General features: G+C 33.6%; 1 protein-coding gene across 1 annotated transcript; it reads left to right on the top strand.

Moving 5' to 3' along the window:
* Window positions 1–718: 718 nt before the first annotated feature.
* LOC112701600 (uncharacterized) lies at window positions 719–4390 on the top strand. The gene is made up of 4 exons (XM_025752341.1): window positions 719–3024; window positions 3108–3419; window positions 3510–3615; window positions 3719–4390. Exons 1-4 carry the CDS (start codon window positions 719–721, stop codon window positions 4388–4390), a joined length of 3396 nt encoding a protein of 1131 aa, XP_025608126.1.
* The last annotated feature ends 19542 nt before the right edge of the window (window positions 4391–23932 follow it).

Genomic DNA, 23932 nt, shown 5'->3' with positions numbered 1-23932 from the left:
TATTGTTACCTTTTAATCGATTTTTGTTATTTATTCTGTGTTTTTAACAAAATCAGTAATTCACATTACTAAAAAATTATAACAAATTTAATAAAAGTACAAATTGTTAAAATATAATAAAAAAACGTTAATAATGATAATAAAATTATAAAAAAATTAGTAAAACCTATAATAATCAGCGAATTCATGTGAATCAGATAAACGCTTTGTTTTAAATTGGGTACAGTTTTTTTCCTTTTATTTATGTCCTTATACCAGTTCTTTGTTTTTTAGATAGGTCTTTATAAAATTAAGCCAATTACTATTAAAAGGGACTTATTTGATCAAAAAAAAATTAGTGGAGAGACTCAATTAAAAAAAAGTAAAGGGACCTAATTAAAAATTTTACGAAACAATAGTGACCAATAAAATAAATAAACCATAACTAAATATATAAAAGAATTTGGTGTTGTGTATTATTAATTAACGTACTTACATTCTGCGTCATAGTAGATACTAGGAGAATAATAAATAATAATGACGATGTGAATTTACTTTATTACATAAATAAGCCAATAAGAAATCTAATTGGAAAGAATCTATTGAAATTCACGTTCAAAAATTTTAATAAACAAAATTAACATGGTGGAGGAAATTCAGACCGTATGAGTTGTATACATAAATTCAGACCGTATGTTTTAAATTAGGAATTATAAAACTTTTTTAATTTATATTAGATATGGATAAAAGGTGGATTTTAGAGCCACGAGGCAGTGCAGCATATAATCAAGGATTGAACAATTTTTTAGACTTCGCATTTGCTAATGCATCGTCTGATGGAATGATAAAATGTCCATGTCCAAAGTGTGGTTTTCAACTTATGCAAACAAGAGAAGATACGTACGACCACCTGTTGATGAGGCCATTTCCCCCCGGATACACTGTCTGGTTTCGTCACGGCGAGAAACCTTCTGACGAGGGCACAAGGTGTACGAGCATAAACGATAATCCACTCTCCCAATTAAATCCAATGACGCAAATGGTCAATGAGGCATTTGATTTCTCAATTCCACACGTTGCCGATGACACCAGAATGGATGAAGATATTGACAATGATGAACAAGAATTTCCAAACTTATATGACGGGCCAAGTCGCGGGGCGAGGAATTTTAATGATTTACTTGCAGACGGAGAGCAAGAACTATATCCTAGATGCTCGAAGTACTCGAAGTTATCATTTCTAGTAAAGCTTTACCATATAAAGTGCATGTGTGGTGTTAGTGACAAGGCGATGTCAATGATCCTAGATTTGTTGCGAGAGGCTTTCGAGCATGCTAAACTTCCAACAACATTCTATGAGGCAAAAAAGACGATTAGGAAGTTGGGTATTGAATACAAGAAAATAGATGCATGCCCAAACGATTGCATGTTATACCGGGGGGATGATCAAGAATTGACAAAGTGCAAACGATGCGGGACTTCAAGATGGAAGCAAAAGACGCGGAAGGGTTCTATTCTCAAGCTTAAATCTCAAGTCAAGAGAAATGGGAAACCAATAGCAGCAAAGACTCTTCGGTACTTTCCGCTCATACCGCGACTACAACGGTTATTCATGTGCAGCAAAACATCTAAAGAAATGTTGTGGCATAAGGAGGGTCACAATTGCGATGGTTTTTTGAGGCATCCTAGGGACGCTATTGCTTGGAAACAATTTGACCAGAAGAATCCTTCATTTTCATCTGACCCACGTAGTGTTCGCCTGGCCTTAGCTAGTGATGGATTTAATCCTTTTGGAAACATGAGCACAAAGTATTCTGTTTGGCCGGTTATTCTTATCCCGTACAACTTTCCTCCATGGCTTTGTATGAAACAGACCTCATTTATACTATCTATGATTATTCCTGGGCCTAAAATGCCAGGAAATGACATAGATATTTACTTGCAGCCCCTAGTTGATGAATTGAAGCAATTATGGGAAGGGGTAGAAACGTACGACGCTAACAAGAAAAGCACTTTCAAGATGTTTGCGGCATTGATGTGGACTATTAGCGATTTTCCAGGATTGGGAAACTTATCAGGGTGGAATACGCACAGCGGGTTAGCATGTCCTATTTGCAATTTTGATGCTAAGGCACATCGACTGACGTATAGTCAAAAATGGTGTTTTATGGGTCATCGTCGTTTTTTAAGTCAGGGTCATAAATGGAGATTGGACCAGCTAAGATTCGACGGGCAAGTAGAAAACAGGGATCCTCCAAAGATGTTGTCTGGAACAGATATCCTAGGACAACAATCAAATGTTCACGTGTCATTCGGAAAGATGACAAATGTCACAGGACAAAAGAGACGCAATGGTGAAGATGGCAACATGGGTGAATCAAACTGGAAGAAGAAGAGTGTTTTCTTTGAACTCCCATACTGGAAAGAAAATATGCTACGTCATAACCTAGATGTTATGCACATAGAAAAAAATGTCTGCGATAACATAGTGTTCACTATATTAAATGATAGTGGAAAGTCAAAGGACAACCTGAAAGCTCGAAAGGATTTACAAAACATGGGCATAAGGCCGGAGTTGTGGCCGCGCGAGGGTGGAAAATATCCTTCTGCAGTTTTTACCATGTCAAATGCACAAAAGGATATATTTCTAAAGACTCTTCAACATGTAATCTTTCCAGATGGTTATTCCAGCAATATTACGCGTTGTGTTGACTTGCGACAGCGTAAGTTGTATGGTATGAAAAGTCATGATTGTCACGTTCTGATGGAACATTTGTTTCCAATTCTGGTCAAGAATGCACTGCCTGCCAATGTGGCTACCGTAATTGCCGATCTTTCATCATTTTTCCGAACACTCTGTGGGAAAGCCATTAACCCTCTTCAACTCGATGAACTCCAAAATCATGTTGTTCATACCCTATGTCGTATGGAGATGATTTTGCCTCCATCATTCTTCACAATCATGGTACACCTTATCGTGCATCTTGTAGAAGAAGTAAAAATTGGTGGTCCAGTACACTATCGGTGGATGTATCCAATAGAGAGGTTAGTTCCTATGTAAACCTTAGCACAACATGCGATTTCATTAATAAATTATAATACTTATATGACATGGTTTCCATTCAAAGGTATTTGGGACGTTTGAAGCAATTTGTGCGCAACAGGGCTCAAGCAGAAGGATCAATTGCAGAGGGATACTTATCTGAGGAGATTCTAACCTTTTGTTCGAGATATCTGGATGACATTGAGACAAGGATGACTCGACCGGTGCGAGTTGACGATCAACCTAGTGGAGTGATCCCTGATGCATGTGAAACGATGTTCCCGAAAATTGGAAAGGAGGTAGGGGCTGCAACTCATTTTAAGCTAAGCCAGATGGAACAACATCAAGCACATCGTCACGTGCTAGTCAACTGCGAGGCTGTTTCGGAATTTATTGAGTAAGTGATCTTATGTTAAATTTCAACTCTCGGAGATAAATCTGTTAAGCCTTTCACTATTAGTGAATAATGTTATGCTATTTGAAATAGTTCATTTAGACAAAAAACAAAGAGAATGCTGCGAGGTCAAACAAGGTCGCAATCAAAAATAGACAGTATCGTGCACAAGGAATTTGTTCAGTGGTTCAAGCAGAAGGTTAGCATACATTAAGCATTATGCCAAGGTCAAATGATACCGTGAAACATACTATAATACTTTAATTTTGATGCATGTAAGAATGGCTGTTATATGGTGTCAGGTTCCGATGGAGAGCACTGAATATTCAAATGAGATTAAATGCCTTGCATGTGGACCCAAACTGCAAGCAAGGCGTTATGGGGCATACAATGTCAACGGATATAAGTTTAGAACTATGGCAAAGGATGAAGGAATGAAAACCCAAAATAGTGGAGTATATGTCTCGTCTAATACACGAAGTTATGCAAGCATGCGTGACCAAAAAGTGGCTATTGGTAGTGTTCCATATTATGGCAAAATTGTAGAAATAATTGAATTGAATTACAGTAGTCGGTTCTCAGTTGTGCTGTTCAAGTGTATTTGGGCGGATACGACTACTACTAGAGGAATAAAAAAAGATCATTTGGGTCTTACTAGTGTTAACTTCTCTCGTTCAATACACAATGGTGATCGAGAAGACGATGAACCATACATATTGGCATCAGAGGCTCATCTTGTATACTATGTGGACGATGAAGTAGATAAAGGTTGGAGTGTTGTTGTTCATGTGAAGCCACGAGACTTGTATGATATGGGAGAAGAGAATGAAGAAGCTGAAGTTGGTTTCTCTCCACAGCCAGGGTTAAACATGTCAACGACAGAGGACATTGGAGAGTTACAGTTGATAAGGGATGATGATACAGAAGATCCCACAGACAATGTATCTGAAAATATTAATGATGTTGCAGAATGAAACATGAGATTGTAGAACATAATTTTTAAAAAAGATTTGTGTGTTTAATAAGTTATCAATCAGTTTTTGTATATAGTTGGCTGGTTATATCACGGTTTGCATTTTTGTATTTCAATGAACTCTTCACTAGATTCACAGCTTTAATTAATTAAAGCTTTTTTCCACTTCTTCCATTTTTTATTTATTTACATTTATTCCAGAATGAGGTATGTATATTGTTTGATGTTGTTGTTCTTAATGTCAGTTTTATTTTAAGATAACATATATGATAATTCTTAACTAATCTTAATTTTTTATGACTAATAAATATTAGTTATTTTAATATGAAGGAATAACAAGGCAAGTGGAAATGAATGACTTTTCATCATGCTGTTCAAGCCCGACATTTACTACAAAAATGGCTGTAGCCTCGCCGTTCTCTTCGTTGGAACATGCAATTGCTGTTGCTAGAGACATATGGTTTCGTAAAGTGAATGTTAGGTGTTGGTTGGAGGCTATATCAGGACGCTCTTGTTTCAAGGAATACTTAAAAACGGCAAACAATTATACCAAGCAGGTTCGTTCCTTAGGTATACAGTTATTGTTTAATTCAATAATGTATATGTTAAGTTTATTTACAAGAACCAAATGTATTGGAATAATGTTTGTTATGTTAACATTCAAATGTGTAGGAACTTCATAAATGGGGATCAATGTACGAAAAGAGGTTTGGGTATGCTTTTGTGACATCTGTATCTGAAAAGAGTTCTTCTGAAATACTTGCTGAATTGAAGGTATAAGAATAGATTCCTAATACAAAAAATTTATTGTAAATAATTAGTGTATTTTACCAAAAAATACTATAAACTATATCTGGTATTATGTAGACGCGCTTCAGAAACGACCATGTTGTTGAGTTGGATATTGCATCAAAGGAGGAAATGAAGTATATAGAATTGCACATTACAGATCTTCTATCCAAGAGATATGCCCAAAGTACTAATAAGGGAGATGGTAACTATTGTTTATTTTTGTTCTGTTCTAAAAGTTTATACTGATATTAACATACCATGTTTTCACTAAATTAATTTCTGATGAATGTCCTTCTTGTTGTTTGATGTTCATATTTTCAGTGTTAACTGAATATTCAGGCGAAGTAGTTAAGGACAGTCTAGATGGGATAGAGACTGATTCAGCAGAAAATTTAGATGAAATTTCCTCTGTTAGAATTGACATCTCCATGAAGTCTGATCACAAAAAGGTTTCGGAAGAAGACAAAGAAACTTTCGATAACCAGCAAATACAAGATCATGTATATGTTGCAAAAAGGGGCTTCGATTTGAACAAAATGCCATGGTATGGAGATGAAATACCAGATCCTGTAACACGTGAAAATCATAGATTCTTGACAGAGTATTTTCACCCAGGTCAATATGATGTTGAAGAGAAATTTTGATCTTGTATTTTAAGAATTAGGTCACATCCACTTAGTTTAATGGGTTTGGTTGCAGTATTACATATGTGACTACTTTTGGAGTTTTAAGATTCGGATTGAATAATGAATATTTTCGAAAAAGCCCAACTTTAATTTATGATCGATTAAAGCTGCCATTAACTGATACATTTCTAACAATTTTCTTTTCCATTTATGCTTGAATGCAACCCTATAATATCTTATAGTAAATGAGAAAATATAATTTGTAATTTTTTTCACGTGATTGAAATAAAATCTCTTTTTAAAGTGATTAATCTTTTTTACATAAAACAAGTCTAGAAATTGGTGTCACAGTTTAGGTAACAGTAAGTCAAATAAATTGATCAAAATTAACTAATTAGCCTATATCAAAAAATCAAATACGGACAAACCCAAATTATTTACCAATAAAAAGTTTCACAACGAAAGACAACCGAAATTCAGAAAAAGATTGATGAAACTAATGAGAAATAAAGAAATTTATATTGTCTTAGTAACGAAAAAAAAGACTATATCCAAATATGAGAGTTAGGTAACTAGGCAAATTTGGCGGCGGTTGGAATAAAACCGCCACTAAAAGTAAGTATTGGTTCAGCCTTGTGTGTTTAATTTTGTTACGTTTAGCAGCGGTTGATCCAAACCGCCGCTATATGCGAAATTTTTGCAACTATTACACTTAACCGCTGCAATAACCGCCGCTAAATTACATTTAGCGGCGGATTTCTACAACCGCCGCTAACCGGCCGCCGCTATCTGCCGGTCCTGTTGTAGTGTAAGAGTATTTATCGATGAACCATCTCACATTATTCAGATATGAATAACCCTTTATAGTTTATATGCTTTATTTAAATAAGGGTATTATATCTCCTTAAATTTGGATCCTTTATAAATGGAGGAACTGATGGTAAGTGACAATTGTTCTTTAGAAAAAAGAGCATGTGAATAAGTAACATTTTATTTTGGTACTTAATATATACCTAAATTAATTATGAGTTATTAACAAATCAGTGCTAGACATTTCCATATACAAACACACACGCACAGAGGACATGCTTGCTTAGAAGATTCTATATTAAGGTGTGAGTCGTGTGATAATATAACAAAGCACATTATATACCCCACATTATGCAACTATTCATGTCTTCATATGATGTACAATTTTGTTTCCTTTCGTTCAGTTTCTCGGAGAAAACCACAAATGAAAATCGATGTTCACGTGTCCGAAGATATTATGCAATGTCATTGACCAACTTGGATGTATCATGCTTCATACAAATTAATTTGAAACGTAGAATGCGCTTGAATTAATGCTTATTATCTTTCGGTTAAGTGGGGTCCAATCAAAGCATATAGTTCCGATTTAAATTAATTTTTAAATCAATTTTTTCTTCCTAATTTTCTCAAAAATTAAATACTTCAGTAATATTTTACCACAGATGTTATTGAACAAGTGCATAAATAATTTAGTCTTTTATAAAAGTAATTTTAAAAGTTTGAATAAAGCCTACTTAGCTCATTAGAAAGAGGGAAAGTAAATTGAATAAATCATCTGTATAAAGGAATAGGTTATATCGGTGTTTTTTATTTTTTTTTTTTAATTTTAAGTCGCTAGGTATAAACTCTCAATTAAATATTTGGCGACCGAAAATTAAAATTTTTTCCATTAAAATTAACTTCTAACTTTTATTAGTGTTTTCTTTTTCTTTAATATTTTTGGATGAGCAATGAGTGTATTGTTGTCATATTAGGGTTTTGAGTTTGCGCTAAATGTGGTTTTTCTGAGTTGGGCTCTAGGTATTTAGCCTTGCTTCAACACTGTAACAACAAACAATTTTATTTCTTTGTTATCAATATATTTTGAGTAAAGTATTAAAGTTATAATTAGGTCTTTAAAAATTTTGACCTTCCATTAATTAGTCTCTAAAAAAACGTACTAATTTAATCTTATATGATAGTAAATGATAGATGTATTATGTCATTTTATTAATTCATCACGTAAAATTTAATAGTAAAATTTATATATAGAGATAACTATTGTGACATGTCTATTTATAAAAAATAATCATGTAAATAATAATTTTTAGAGTAAAATATCACCTATTTTAGTAGAATTCGTAATAAATAAAGAGTAATTGACAAAAATTATATACAAACTTAAAAGATAATGAATATTTTCCTATCCAAAACTACATTATTTTCCTGCTTATAAAATAGTAATGAAATACATAATTGATATTTTTTTTTTCAAAGACTAATTAATTGGGATCAAAATCTTCGATAATCTAATTGTCACTTTAACAAAGATAATTTTATTGCAAGAGAGTGAATAGAGAAATGATCATTAAAGCCTACAATTACAGAATTTCTAAATCTAAGGGGAGAGAAATAGAATAAACAATAAAAACTACGAAAATATTTTTTTTGTTTCCACAATATTTTTAAATTTTATCAGGTCAAAAATTAATTTATTATGGATTTGAGTTTTATTTAAAGATATACTTTTAGTCAATAAATTACTAATACACAAAATAAAATTTAAACTTTTAATACTTACTTAAACGACTAAAAATTAACCACTACAACAATCCACATTAGTTAAGAAGCACAAAACTAGTCATAGAAGATTAGGGACTATTGGTAAATGGTAAAAGCCAAGGACGGATTTACATATACTAGCTAGTGTGGGGCAATTGCCTCGTTGAGTTTTAAAAAATTAATAACAAATATATATGTGTAGATAATTGTCTCCATTGTAATAATTTATTTGTCCCTACATTTCAGAAAAAAATATCATGCGTAAAAAATATTTATGTTATTAGATATTAATATAATGATAAAAATTATTGTATTATATAAATTTAAAATAAATAATAATAATAACTAATAATAATCTAATTATTTAATTACTTAACCTTTTAAATATAATAAATGAGATTATTATTAATATTAAATATTTTTTTTATAATATATATCATTTATTTACTTTTTATTGTTTCGTTTCATTATTTTTTTATACTTTTAATATTATTTTTTTCGAAAAAGTTTTCACCATAATATCATAAAATGCCAAATTTTTATTTAAATATAAAAAATTATTTAAGTATTTTTTAATAAAAAATATATTATTTTATCTATACCTATATATAACGAGAATTGTGGTTGCATTGTTTGATTTGAATTTTTATTTTTTTAACAAATTTTTTATCCCCCTCACATAATTTTAGTGAAAATTCAAACACTAAAATAAAAAATAGAGAACATTCTAAATTAATTCATTCGAGCTATACTCTTTATAGATTTTGTAGCTATTGAGGTATAATTTTTTTTGTATCATATAAAAAATAATCAATAAAAATTTGATTTGGTGAATATTAGATGCTTGACTAGGTGCTAGTATTAATAAGGGTGAAGTACGATTTTGGTTTCTAACGTATACACATACCTCGAATCATGCGTACGCAAACATGGTGTGTACGCACAGAACCTACCACTGCCCCAATTGGGTTTTCAAATTTATGTGTATGCACGACCTGTGCGTACGTGCAAGTGCGCTTTCATACATACACATGATAGGAACGTATGCACAGACTAGGGTCTGTCCAATTCTGCAAAATTTGCAAATTTTTCAGTTTCTAAACCTTTATTTTCAAACATCTATATCTTTTGCTATAAAGCTCAATTTCCATCGGTTCATCGACGGTTTCAAAGTTCTCATCACTAGCTTTAATTAAATATAAAGTTCATTTAATTTCAAACTTCGAGTGCCAAGCTACAGCCGTCGAAGTTAGTCAAAATTCGATTTTTACCCAAATTCTGCATAAGTGTCAATTTCACTAATTCTCAAATTTCCTCTTTCAAAAATAACTTAAACCATTTCTAAACGTCTTTTTTAACTCAATCATCAATCTCCAATCATATCTTAGCCATTTAAGGCCCAAGCGACCAAATCCAACACAATTAATAATTTCATTCCTCGTTAATAACATCAACTAACAATTCACATACATAACCCAAAATTCAAACATACAAATTCTTATAGCAATTTATATGGCTTTCTTAATTTTCCACACCTACCAAGGGTGCACTCACCCAATCACGACCTGCGGCCCAAATTCTCATTTCAAAGCCATTCATAGGCAATCAAACACAACATCTATCAAACCCAATCACATACACACACACACATACACATGATTCAACCATGGTTAGATGCAACGGCAGTCCATATGCATATGCAAGTTAGAATATGAAGTTAGATGTGGCGGTAGTCCACACACATATGCAGATGCAGATGTGATGCGTTTGCATCATTAGTGGTTTTTCTCTTTCTTATCTTTTTCTTATGTTTTCATCTTATTTCTGTAGGTTTCATTACATAATATTCTTTTAATATCATTACTTTTAAATATCATTTGCTACTTAGTATTTTCAAAGTACTTTTACGGAAATACATCATTAAAGAGATGAAAATCAAGTGGCAAAGAGAGGTTGATCAAGGGGTAAGCAAACCACGTAGACCCAACCCATGCAAGTAAGCTAAGGCACGGGAGTGCCATGCAGGGAGTAGGACATGCCATGCCCTAGAATCAAGAAACAGAGGTGTTACATACCTGAAGCAGGACGTGCCATGCCCTATCAAGATGCACTGCCCTGAGAGCAAGCTGGAGCAAGGCATGCTACATTGGGAGTAATGCGTGCCACGCCTTCGGAGAAGAAGCAGAGGCGTTACACGCCTGAAGCAAGACATGCCATGGCCAATGAGGCACCAGACTCTGCGTGCAACGAGCAAGGAAATGTGCCACGCCTTGGAGTGCATTAAAGCTGGCATGCAATGTGCAAGGGAAGGCGTGCCACGCCTGAAGGAAAAAATAAGCCTTGGGAGCACACAAGGAAGAGGCGTTACACGCCTAGGAGAGGGCATGTCACACCCTAAGCACAAGCCAAAGAAGGCCTAATACGCATGATGATTGGATTTTTGTGTGGTAAAGAATTTCTCAAATGAACTCTCGTTGCAATATAGTTTCTAAACTAACAATAATTCTTTCATACAAAATATTGTTTGTCACAAGTACAAACCCCTAAAATTATAAACCGAAGTATTTAAATCTCGGGTCGTTCTTCCTAGGAATTGCAATAAAGTGTTCTTGTTATTAGCTATGAAATAGCTTTGAGGTTTTGGGGATAAGAAACAAGAAAAGTAGATTGCAAGAAAGTAAAGGCAATCAAATGTAAGAAGCTCTTGGCAAGGTGCATGAGAACTAGAGTCCTATCCTCATTATCCTCCTCAATTGTGATATCAATTGTCCATTTCTCCAACTTGTTAACCTCTAACTATGAAGGTAGGTCAAATGGATAAATTAAATTGGATTCACACTTCCTAATCAATTCCTAAGGGGAAGACTAGCTTTAGTGTCATGCAATTCAATTAGCAACTTCTAATTATCAATCAACAAAGGAATTAGATAACTCAAGTGTCACCAATTACTCAACCTAGGCCAAGAGGATAAAAGTCTACTCTAACATCATTTCAAGCATTTATCAAACACTTGGAAGGCATAAAAGGAAAGCATAGTAGAATGACAACAAGAATGGAATCTAATAACTACCAATTGCAAGGAAATTAACAACCACAAAGCAATTAAGCAATAAGAGAAATCAAAACATGAAATGCATTAAGGAGAAATAGAAAAACAAGAGTGCATCAACATAAAAGTAGAGAATTACAAGAATTAAATGCTAAACTAGAGAGAGGAGATGTAGAAGAACAAGAATTACAAAAGGAAAAGTAAATCAAAGCATGAAATTAACCTAGATCTAAGAATTCCTAATCTACCTCTAACCTAATTCTAGAGAGAAGAGAGAGCTTCTCTCTCTAGAAACTAACTCTAACTAAAACTATCGAATGGTACCTAATGTGTTGACTCCCCCTTGAATTCTGTCTTAAATAGCCTCAAAAATGAGTTGGATATGGGCATGGGAAGCCCAGAATTTTCCCCCAGTATTTTTGTCTTTAAGTGAGTCACGTGCAAGCATTGACGCGTACGCTCCATGTACGTGTATGCGCCATGTACGCGTATGCGTCGCTTGGCAATTTCCTATCCACGCGTACGCGTCATGTGCGCGTACACGTCGCCATGCGACGTCACTTCTACGTGTGCGCGTCAGGTGCGCTTGCACGTCGATGAGTTCATCCCAAATCCTTGATTTTCCATGATTTCTCCACTTGCATGCTTTTTCTCTTCATCCATTTGATCCATTCCTAGCCTTTCCATCCTGAATTCACTAACAAACATATCAAGACATCTAGTAGAATTAAAGGTGAATCAAAATTAACCAATTAAAGATCTAAAAAGCATGTTTTCACACTTAAGCACAAATTATGAGACAATCATGAAACCATGCTATTTTCTTGGATAAATGTGGGTAAAAGGTCATAAAAACTTCCAAATTAAGCACAAGATAAACCCTAAAAATGGGGTTTATCAACCTCCCCACACTTAAATCTTAGCTAAAATCAAGAAGGAAACAAAGGGTATCAACATTTATTGAAATGTAAACTAACTAAATGTAATCTACCTACATGCAACTATCTATATGAATGCAATTGCTTGGTCAAAATAAATCAATTCCCAAGAGAACATATATAGGCACAAGGGCCAAGGGCTAGCAAGTCTAATCCACAATTGAATTGAGCTATTAAATATTTTTACAAACTTGCAAGAAAAGTGATGATTCTAGGTGAAACCATGTAATTGAGCAATCGAACCCTCACCGGTCATATTTATGCTCTATTCGCTCAAGTGTTTAGGATTGATTCACTCAATTCTCCCCTAATCATGTTTTTCAAGATTTGTTTTTCATCTAACAATCAACAATTATTCAATGCATGCATACAATTATCATGAGATCTTTTCTTTAGGTTGTAATGGGGTTAGGGTCAAGGTAGGATACATATTTGGTCAAGTGGACTTGAGATTTAAATCTTTGATTAACCTAGACTTTCCCACCTAACCTATGATAACCTATACAATTAAGTTCTAACCTAACTACCCATTCCTCACTTTTTCACATACTCATGCATTCTCTTTTGATTTCACAACACCTATGCATTGATCTTTATTGAGCGTTACTTGGGGCATTTTGTCCCCTTTTTATTGCTTTTTCTTTTTCTTTCTTTTTCCATTTTTTTCTTTTCTTTTCACATCTATTTTTTTCTTTTGTTTTTCTTATTTTTTATTTCTTTCAAACTTTATACAAGGACATCAATGCATAAGGTCTATACATTTAATCAATACATGAGCATGCACCTAATTCCCAAATATAGAAATGTAAAACATCTTTTTATCCCAACCAATGTTCCTAAATCTCCCCAAACTTGAATAATAAACACTCTTACTAGCCTAAGCTAATCAAAGATCCAAACAAGAAATTTTTATTATTTTTCGTATTAGGCTTGTAATGTGGTCAAATAAGGAACAATTGGGTTAAGCATAGGCTCAAAATTGGTTAACAATGGAGAGTAAAAGGTAGGCTATTTGAGTAAGTGAGCTAATGAAATAATGGCCTCAATCATATAAATGCATGAATACAAGGAATATTGGGCATAGAGAATCAAACAAATCAAATATTACAATCATAGGAAGAGAAAAATACACACAAGAAGGAAAATAAGTGGTTATAAGATGTAACCATGCAATTAGACTCAAATCTTACAAGCTTGTGTTCTTAGCTCAGAACATGCTTCACAAAATATATATTATTCAAACAAGTTCTATGAAAAGTTTTCACTCAAATCAATTGAGATGCCCTATAGAATAGATCCTTGAAAAGTTTCATTATTTTGGCTAAGCTTATTATATATATGCAACTATGCAACTAAAAATCCTAAAAGTCCTAAAAATGAAATACAAAAGTATTGAGATTAGAAATTTGTCACCCAAGAACACCGAACGGTCGGATGAACTCCCCACACTTAAAAGTTTGCACCGTCCTCGGTGCACCCAAAGATGAGCAAGGGGTACGGTGACTTTCCAAGTTGCTACCTTCAGCTGGTAGGTCAATCGGTTGCTGCATGTTCTTTTTTCCGCTTCTATTTTTGCTTATGGTGCATTAGTCATGAAAAATAGAAAATAACACTGTAAGATGAGAGAATACAAAAGCAAGGAAGCATACATTGTTGGAATGAGATAAAGCACTAGAATTGAGTGAGAGAATAGGTGTGACATTAAAGAAAAGAGTGTGTGGGTCCTAAATTGCGCGATTTAGAACACACGCACGTTAACATAAAAATCTTGTCACAATTTACACAAAAGAGGCATGCGCTTCACCCATTCTAGTGTGCTTGAAGTACTTTAAACTTGTAGGTTAAGACAACCAAACAAGCAATAAAGAAGCATGAAAGCATTCAAGCAAATATATAACATATGGATGCATATGATCATGAAGCACAATACATTAAGGTGAATGCACAACATCCAACAAGGAATTGCCAAGTCAAAGAGAGGATTCAAATCACATGGTGGCCAAATCATGCAATTCAAAAAAGATTTAGAGTGCTTGAAAGGCAATTCGCGTATGTACTTGGTGTTCATAAAAGTTAGGCATGAAAAATTCAAGACCAAGGAACGATTTATAACTTCAACCAAAGAATCCAATAATGAGTATAAGCATAATGATGTTAGGATAACATCCTCTTTAGTACTCAGCAACAATTAATGGTAAACAAGATTAACAATCCAACACTTATAATGAAAAGTAGAAAGTTAAAGAAAAATTCAACTAACTAATTAACTACCTAAAAGAAATGGTTATGAAAGATGTTTGGTAGTGTTGGATGATGGTAGAAGGTGGGAAAGAACAGAAGAGAAGAAAGAAGAAGGAGAGAAATGGAAAGAAGAGAAGAAAAAGAAGGTGTATGGAATAAGGTGATCTACGCGTATGCGTAGTGTACGCGTGGGCATGGTGAGGTGAAATGGGATCGACGCGTACGCGCGGGTGGCGTCTGAGAGAGGTGACGCGTACGCGTAGGTCACGCGTATGTGTGGGTTGGGTTGTGCTAGAGGCACAATGCTAGCCCAACCTTCGCACAACTCTCGAGTCAATGTATGGGAGGGGATGAAACTCTTGGATCCACGCGTACGCGTGGGTGATGCGTGCGCGTGGATGGACGAAAATGCTTAGGGCACGCGTACGCGTGAGGCACACGTAAGCGTGGGTTGGTGCTCTGTTTTTCAAAATTTTTCATGTTTTTGCACCAAACCAAGCCTTCCAAACCTCCAAATAGCTACCAAAACACCCTAAAACCTTATTTAACATACTAAACTACCAAATAAACTCAACAGATTAAACAAATCATGAAATTAAACTACTTTTACCAATATGTACAAAAGGAAAAAGTGAAAAGAATTTACCATGGTGGGGGTGTCTCCCACCTAACACTTTTGTTTATTGTCTTTAAGTTGGACTTATGGGGAGCTCCTCTCAAGGTGGCTTGTGCTTGTACTCATCTTTGAACTTCCACAAATTCTTGGCTTCCAATAGGCTCCATTATTCAAAATTAATATCTCCAAGCCTTGATGGAGTTCCACACAAGTTAAGGGCTCCCCTCATCTTGTAATCCGGGATCCCACACTTTATTTTCACACCCATCTTAAAGTTGATCATTATTAGTCCATCTGGGTGGCAAGCAAGATGAATTCTCAATGAAGTGACCAAACATCCTTCTAGATCCAAACGATTTAGTTCTACACCAACCTTTGCAATTAAGCTTTGGCCATGTAACCACCATGAACCTAGAATGATGTTTCCAACCACTAACCATCTCCTATTTACTCTTAAAGCCACAAATATGTCTAAGTTGACCATCCGTCTCAAGTAAACCATATTCAAGGGGAATAATAAAGTTTAAGTATAAGGAATTTACCTACTTGAATGAAAGAATGGATGGTGGTGGCTTAGGGAGAGGTATTTCTAATGTCCTTGCAAGCTCTACTCCCTTATGTTCTTCTTTGACCGCGTTCACCTCTTCACAAACTTCTTCACTTTCTATCCTTTGTTCATCAATTTCATCTAACTCTTCTCCATCACTCAAATCATAAATAGGAGGATGTGAGAAGTCTACCTCCACATTGTTTTCTATCTCATCGGGAGAAGATTCTTCAAGTTCAAAGGATTCATCACCAAGAAGGTTGAACGCATGATCTTCGTCACCAAGGGAACTCAATTCTTGCTTCATTCCCTCCAAGTCTTCATTCAACAATTATTTTGGAGGTTGTGCACTCTCCTCCTCAACATCAAATTCAATATTCTTGGAAGAATTTTCTATGATTCTAGATTCCCATGGAGGTTCCGTATCTCCTAAATCTTCAACCACTTCTTCCTCTTCTTCAATGATCATAGGCTTCTCCAATTGTTCTAACATAAAGTAATATTCCTCATTTTCTACCGGAGTTTCCAATCTCTCCTTCATGTTATGCTCTTCATTTGATTCTCCACATGTGACCATGGAAGTTCTTTGAGTCTTCAAGCATTGGGAGGCTAATCGATTCACCACCTCGGTCAAGGTAGTTATAAATTCTAGTGTCTCCCTTTGCGTTTCTCTTTGTTCTTGAAGTAGCAAGGTGAGAGAGTCATCCATTGAGGTTTGGGCTGGATAGGAGGTTCATTATTTGGGAGGAAGGTTTCATGATAGGAAGGTGGTTCTTCTTGGTAGGGGTATGAAGGTGGTTCTTGGGAGTAATTGTGATGAAATTATGGTGCTTCTATATATGGTTCATATGACTCATAAGGTGGTTGGTGTGGTGGATAAGGATTAGGGTCATATGAGGGTGTTTGGTGGAAAGGGGCTATGTTGAGGAGGTAGTTCATAGGCATGTGGTGGTGGTTGGTGACATGTACAACAAGGGCTACCACATGCATTAGATTGGTATGCATTAGGATCGGAGTTATACCTATATGAGACCGGAGGAGGTTGTTGCCAAGAAGGTTGTCTATAAGCTTATGGCTCCTCCCAACCTTAATTGTTCCATCCTTGATGCATATTCTCATTGAAGCTTTCATTTCCTATAACATAGTTAGAACCAAACTCATAGCCAAAGTAAGAATTCATGATAGCAAGGGAAAATGATAACAAAAACTAATAAGAAATAATGAAAACAAACCACTAAAACTAGCAACAATCAACAAAGAAGCATATTCACAATATTCACATATGTACAATAACCAATAACAAGCGCACATTTGCAATTCCCTGGCAACGTCGCCATTTTGATGATTGGATTTTTGTGTGGTAAAGAATTTCTCCATCATATATTCTCTTTCAATCAATTACACGTTCATTGCCTCCAAGCAATTCATCATTCAAGTCCTTTAAGTTTTCAGCAAGTTTCAACATTCATCGATTCTAGGTTTTATTGATCTAATTAGTTGTTTAACTCGATATTTGTATGCTCAATCCTTTAGTCCTAGTAGGAATGATATCCACTCACCGTGGTATTACTTGAATGATTTGGTGCACTTGCCGGTATCTATGAGCTTCACTTTTTACTTATCAGGATGCTTAAAAGAAATACAGAAAAATGCAAGAACTGAAGATTGTTTATTCAAGAAAATCCAATCCACACACACGCACACATGCACACATGCGCGCGCGCACACACACATCGCTCATCAAGACTCCAGTTCTCGAAATCATAGCATATCATATCATTCAACACAATCATTCACACTAAACCATATACCACAACATCCATCATTCAAAACTATCCTAGGGACATTTAACCTAGATTTTCACATAACTTAGGTTTTCACAAAACCGAAATTTGTAACTTCGTTGACGGCAGTTTCCAACCTTTGGTCCTTGAATTTCCTCTTCGATCACACCCAAGCTTCAATTAGCACCACCAAACCTCAGCCAATTATCATCCAAGCAAGTGGCGCATCCAATTTCGCACCAAAATTACCGAGTAACTCCACCCAAATCTAATGATACTAATACCACACATTTTTAAGCTAGTTTTTTCGCATATAATTGGAAAAATAGAGGGATTTAGTCTCGTTTCCTTATTCTAGGGTCAAAACCCCACTAGAACTCAAGATTAAGCTTTCCTTAAATATCAAAATCACAATGTTTCAACACCCACTCAACCAAAACTTGAAAATAAGAAGAAACTCAAAAATATATGAGAGTTCTCACAAATATTCACAACAAAAGTGGTGTAGAATCGAGAGGACAATGAGGTGATCGTATAGCTACAAACAGGTCTTCGATTGGAGTTACAATTTGTGAGATATGTAGATTTGAGTGTGAGTGTGAATAGTAAATTAAGGCATGGTTTGTCTCTTTCTTCTTTTCTCTTCATGTCTCACTCTCTCAAGGGTGAAAAATAATGAAATTTGCTAAGTGAGGTGGGCTTAAGAATCATGGCCTTAGGCTTTAATGAGGGCCCATTATGATTTTAGCCAATTGTTCCTACTTAGAGCCAAAATCTTTAAGATAAGTGTTTGGATTTTTATAAATATTTTTCTTGTTACTTTTATAGTTTTAGTTTTCTTGCATGCAGTACCGAATAGACTTATGCCATTACAGTTAATTTTTAATGTCAATACGCATTTTTTTACAATTAATTATATTTTTGTCCTTAAATTTATTTTTTAAATTAAATTTTTCACCATAAATATTTAAATTATAAATTATTTATTTTTTTATTCATAATTAACTTATTAATTAATTATTTATTATTTATCTGAGTTTTACATCAACATCCTCCTAAACTTATTTGAAGTCTATTAAGACCTCAAAAAGCTTTTCATGAATATGAGTATCTTCGAAATAGTTTTAAATGATTTTTGGTTATTCATTAAAACTAAACATTGAATATCAAAATCACCATCTTACCAATAGTAATTTCAAAAGTGATTTTAATCTATAAACTAAAAATTATTCTAACTAGATGCTAACGTATTTTACTGTATATATGTACAAACACTTAATAAGCATTCTCAATTTCTAAATTTTAGAGAAAATTAGTATGCATGATTTAACTCCATTTTTTGCACTTTTTTCTTTTTGTCGATTTCACAAAGTTTAGTATCAAAAAGATAATGGTAATTATACCAACTTTGATTTTTTCTTTCATTATTTTATTTTATTTTATTTTATATTTTAATTTTGAGTCTTTTAATACCAACCATTTCTAAAGGCCTACATTTTCTTTTAAATATCAAAGCTGTAAAAAAAATAGTCAACTAATAATATTTGTTGACGTAAAAAATATTTGGTAACTCAGTACATTATTCTAGTAGTTAAAATAAAAACATTTATTATTATATAATAAATTGGAATTTCATAAAATTTTGTTCCCTTTCTCACTCTTCTTCCACTTACTGAATGTTAAGAGTGTTTGAAAATTTTAAATTAGCTTGTGTTGTATTGAATTTTGAGAGAATTAAATTAAACTTGAGGTAAACACTAAATTGATATCTAAAAAATTCTAGCACTGATAAAATGGTACTTGACTTTTGTTATTGAGAAAATAGCTTCTGAAAATTTTTAAAATTTGACAAAATTGTCCAACCATGAAAGGATGACGTCACAGTGAACAGAAAATGATGATGTAGCCGTCAAAAGAGAGCTCTGATGATAGCAGAGAGCTCCGATGATGTTTTCGATCTTTTTCTTTTTCTTCTTTGCTAAAGAAGTTGAAGTGGAGAACACGAGAACGCGGCGAAGTATTGCCCTGGCAGAAGGGGACGAGAAATGGGACGCAGCGACGTGTTGAAAAAGAAGAAGTAGTGAACACGAAGAAAACAACGAGGTACAGCGGCGTGCCGTGGCGGTCTTCTTCTTCAGCTGCCATGGCGGAAGGCGACGTAGTGGCATGTTGAAGAAGAAGAAGAAGCAGCGAATACGAAGAAGAAAAAGGTCGCCAAAAACGTCGCCGGAGCTCTCTGTCATCATTGGAGCTCTCTTCCGACAGCCACATCAGCATTTTTCATTCACTATGACGTCATTCTTTCACGGTTAAGTGATTTTGTCAAATTTTAAAATCTTTCAGGGGTTATTTTATCGATAACAAAAGTCAGGTACCATTTTGTCAGCAGCAGAATCTTTTGAGTATCGATTTGGTATTTACCTCTAAACTCAATTATATAGAGAATTATTTGGTTTGGATAAAAAAGAAATGGAATTGGAATAGAGTGTTTATATTGTATTATTTGAAATAACTATTTTTCTCTCAAAACAATCAACACACACCAACATTAATCATTTTTAAAAGTTTATTCTGATGAGCACCCTAATGATTTGATTATTTTATCAGTTCTATAAGAAAATATAGCTTTAAATTTTTCGTCTACAAACCTAAATATCCAAATTTCAGTCTCAAATTTCCAAATCTTAAACCCAACATCCTCAATTTTTTATCAAAAATAAAAGAAATCATACCTGTAAAGGGAGGCAAATGATTGCCATGAGCAAAGAGGATGGGTAAGAGGTGCGATAGTGACAGAAGATCTCAGAGAGAGAGAGAGAGAGAGAGAGAGAGAGAGAGAGAGAGAGAGAGAGAGAGAGAGAGAGAGAGAGAGAGAGAGAGAGAGAGAGAGAGAGAGAGAGAGAGAGAGAGAGAGAGAGAGAGAGAGAGAGAGAGAGAGAGAGAGAGAGAGAGAGAGAGAGAGAGAGAGAGAGAGAGAGAGCCTGTTGGGGATGGGTGTGGACATTGGCAGCGGCAACAGCAACGGCAATAACAACACCAAGGAAAAAAGAATCGGGGATGAGAGAATTTTTGGATGTGAGGTGTGCTTTGAATGAAGTAAGAGAGGAGAGGGGGAGACATTCCTCTCGTATCTATGTTTGAGTTACCGTTTGATGTAGCAGATAAATTCGACTGTAATATCAATCGTACTACTTGAAACACATCGTTTAAAGTTATAATTGGGTTAGATCTTATGGTAAATGATTTTCTTATTTGGTTGAAACTTAATTACCTTTACCGTCTAAAATTCTGACGGTAAATTTGATGGAGAATTTGCCGCCACTTAGCTGACATTTGACATCATATTTACAGTTGAATTTAGCAATAATTTTTTTTAAATCCGATTATAATATTCCAACATTTCATTAACTCCAAATTTTCATTGTCAAATATTACGGTAATTCTGATAGTAATAAAAATAGATAAAATTCGATGGAAAATCCGATAATAATAAGTGTATTCTAGTAGTGATAATACATACATTTTGCACGCTTAAGAAAAATATACTGAAATATTTTTGAAGAAAAAGAGTAGGAGTAATTGGCAAATTGTAAAAATGGAAGTGGAGCATGGGGTGACCAAGCAACATGAACCAGAAAAAAGAGACGTAAGTTCAAGTATGAGACAATAGTATATTCCATATGTTATTTAGATATAATGTAATAATTTAGACCTTTACTAGATTGTTTGGGTTTGATAGATTTTCGTAATATCATTTGGTCCATGATTTATCTTTGATGGCAATATCGAAAGAGATTATTTATAGTGCTATGATAGCCTGTCCTCTCTCTTTACATGACCAGCTTTATAATAAACTATTAAGGAGAAGTGGCTAGGAGGAGTTAACAAGAGAATAGGAAGAGAAAGGTTAGATTTTTCTATAAGAAAAACATATAATATACTTTTGTTAAGGTTATACTTTTTTGGATTAAATATAATTTTAGTTCCTATAGTTTTAGCTGAAAATCAAAATTGTCCCTAAAATTGTTTGCATTTAAAATCGTTTCTAATATTGAATTTAGTTTTAAAATCATCCTTCCCTTTCTCCAGAAACATCCTATCTCATATTCAAGTTCCTCACATTTTGAGCAAGTTTATCACTCTTTGGACTATATTCTCTTTTAATATTCAATTTTAATTTAACTTTTGACTTTATCTGAAGTAATGAGATGGAAGGATTTTTGAGTGTGAGTATAATCTTCAGACACAAGCTTTTGGCTTGATTTTCTTGTCAAACAAAAGCAACTTATGTTCTTTTTCTAAGAGGCTCTATCTATCTATCTATCTAGCTTAGAAAACCTAAAAAAAGAGAACATAGAAAAAAAAAATTTGAGAGAGAGAGAGAGAGAGAGAGTAGTGTCATATGGGAGGAGGAGGGAAATATGGCGAATATAAAGAATGATGGAGGAGGTGGAGAAAGAAGAAAAAAGAATTTTGTGGTGATGAAAAGCAGAAGAGTGATAAGAAGAAGAGAGAGAAACAAAAAGGTTATTTTTGTCTAAAAATATTCGAATGTTAATTTTAAAATTAAATTCAATGTTAGGGTCGATTTTCAATACCAAAAAATCTTATGAGTGACTTTGATTTTTAGCAAAAACTATAGCGACTAAAATTATACTTCACCCTATTTTTGACAATTTAAAGTTAAAATACAAATTTGTGAAAGTTAATTTGTAAATTAAACCAATTTAGATCTGATTTATATTTATCTTTAATAAAAGTATTGTAACTTTTCAAAATACTAGGATATATACTTTTATTGTATATGTACTAAAGAAAAGAACTTAATTCTTGAAATTCTTATGTTCTAAATTAAAAGACACTCTAATTCATAATTTTTTATATTTTTCAGAAATATAAAATTAATATTTTGACAATATGATATAATTATTGTTGAGTTTAGGAAATAATAATATCTGGTTGGGTTTGAAAGCCCGAATATTTTTTATGAGTGTTTTATTAGTGCAGGCTTGAATAAGAAGAAGTGCATAACAACCCATGCAAAAAGTGAGCCAATTAGTTTTGGACATAAACAAAGGGGTATTCAGTTGTTACAAGAACATAGAAAACATGCCTTTATTTGATCATTTGTCCAACATCTCTATTCGGATATAGCACAAAGGAAAGAAGAGAAAGCGGTTCTTTTTCTTACTTGGCACCAAATCATATACATCAATTTGATATGGAGAAAAAAGATAAAAACTTGGAGACAAAGAAAATATCAAGGGTATTGATTTAAAGAGTACAAGAAAGATATCTTTAGCTGTCAAAAAGCATCATCAATGACAGCATCACCCCACAATTCTCTACATTTTGAAAATTGTCTTTGTTGCTATTTGTACAAGACCACTACACCTGCTGTTACTCATTCAAGGAGAAGGATGCTACCGCTATTGTCCTTGTGGTACATAAATTGTCACCAAGGACAACTTTAAATTTTTGAAGCAATGAATCTATAGAAAATGGACATTTGGCCAAGAGTTGAAGGTAAAAAGTGAGAGTATTAAATCTGGATTTCTATAGCATTCTTACTATATTTATGATAAGAGTGATAATATTCATATATTTTATTCTAAATACTTCAAATTTTAGTATTCATTTGCATCATTTTTTACATATTGTATGAATATATCTAGTGTCCTTAAGATTGTAAAATATCAAATTTGTTTCTAAATGATATAAATTTGCATTATATTTTGTCAAGACATTATTTTGGGCTCTAAGTTAAATATTTGAATGTTTATAGATAAATCTGTTTTTGAATTTTAAATATATCTTTCTGTGTAGAGGTATAAATTCTACGTATTTTATATGCTAGAAAAGCTAAGAAAAAAATTTACTTATGTCGCTAAAATAAACCATTATAAAGATAATATTTAGAAGGTTAAAATTGTCTTAGAAGATAAACTAGACGTTTAATCTTATGGATTTGGATAATGCCTGGTGTTTGGTTCACAAGTTGAGTTAGAAATATTGTTTGAAGCAGAAATTAGTAGCATTTGAATTATGAAGAGCATATTTACAACTTGTTTCTTGATATAAGAACCGCAATTTTTCGCTTAAAGCTGTTTTAATAAGAATAATAATTTTAAGCGCCCGACGTAGATTCAAAATTTAGAAGTTTTAATTTGAATATATAAAGGTTAAATTTAATTTCAATAAAATTTTCTGAGTTGGGAAATGTATATTTTTCGAAAAGATTTTGTAAAAATGCGTACTGGCGCTTAAGCTAGCAGTACTAGCTCTAATCTGTCCAGTATCACGTATTTTGGAAAATAAGATTTTGAAAATTAATTTATTGTTTTGAAAGGACAAAAATAATTTAGAATTGAAAACCGA

This window comes from Arachis hypogaea, chromosome 7 (assembly GCF_003086295.3).
Source record: "Arachis hypogaea cultivar Tifrunner chromosome 7, arahy.Tifrunner.gnm2.J5K5, whole genome shotgun sequence".
NCBI lineage: Eukaryota > Viridiplantae > Streptophyta > Magnoliopsida > Fabales > Fabaceae > Arachis > Arachis hypogaea.
Note: the sequence above shows the minus strand (reverse complement) of the source record. Positions and strands in the feature narration are given on the sequence as shown.

What these genes read in the sequence shown, in the direction of transcription:
- LOC112701600 (XM_025752341.1), top strand. Translation starts at nt 719, where the DNA reads ATGGATAAAAGGTGGATTTTAGAGCCACGAGGCAGTGCAGCATATAAT. An exon ending in TGGATGTATCCAATAGAGAG is followed by an intron (nt 3,025 to 3,107) that starts GTTAGTTCCTAT and finishes TTCCATTCAAAG; the next exon opens with GTATTTGGGACGTTTGAAGC. An exon ending in TTCAGTGGTTCAAGCAGAAG is followed by an intron (nt 3,616 to 3,718) that starts GTTAGCATACAT and finishes ATATGGTGTCAG; the next exon opens with GTTCCGATGGAGAGCACTGA.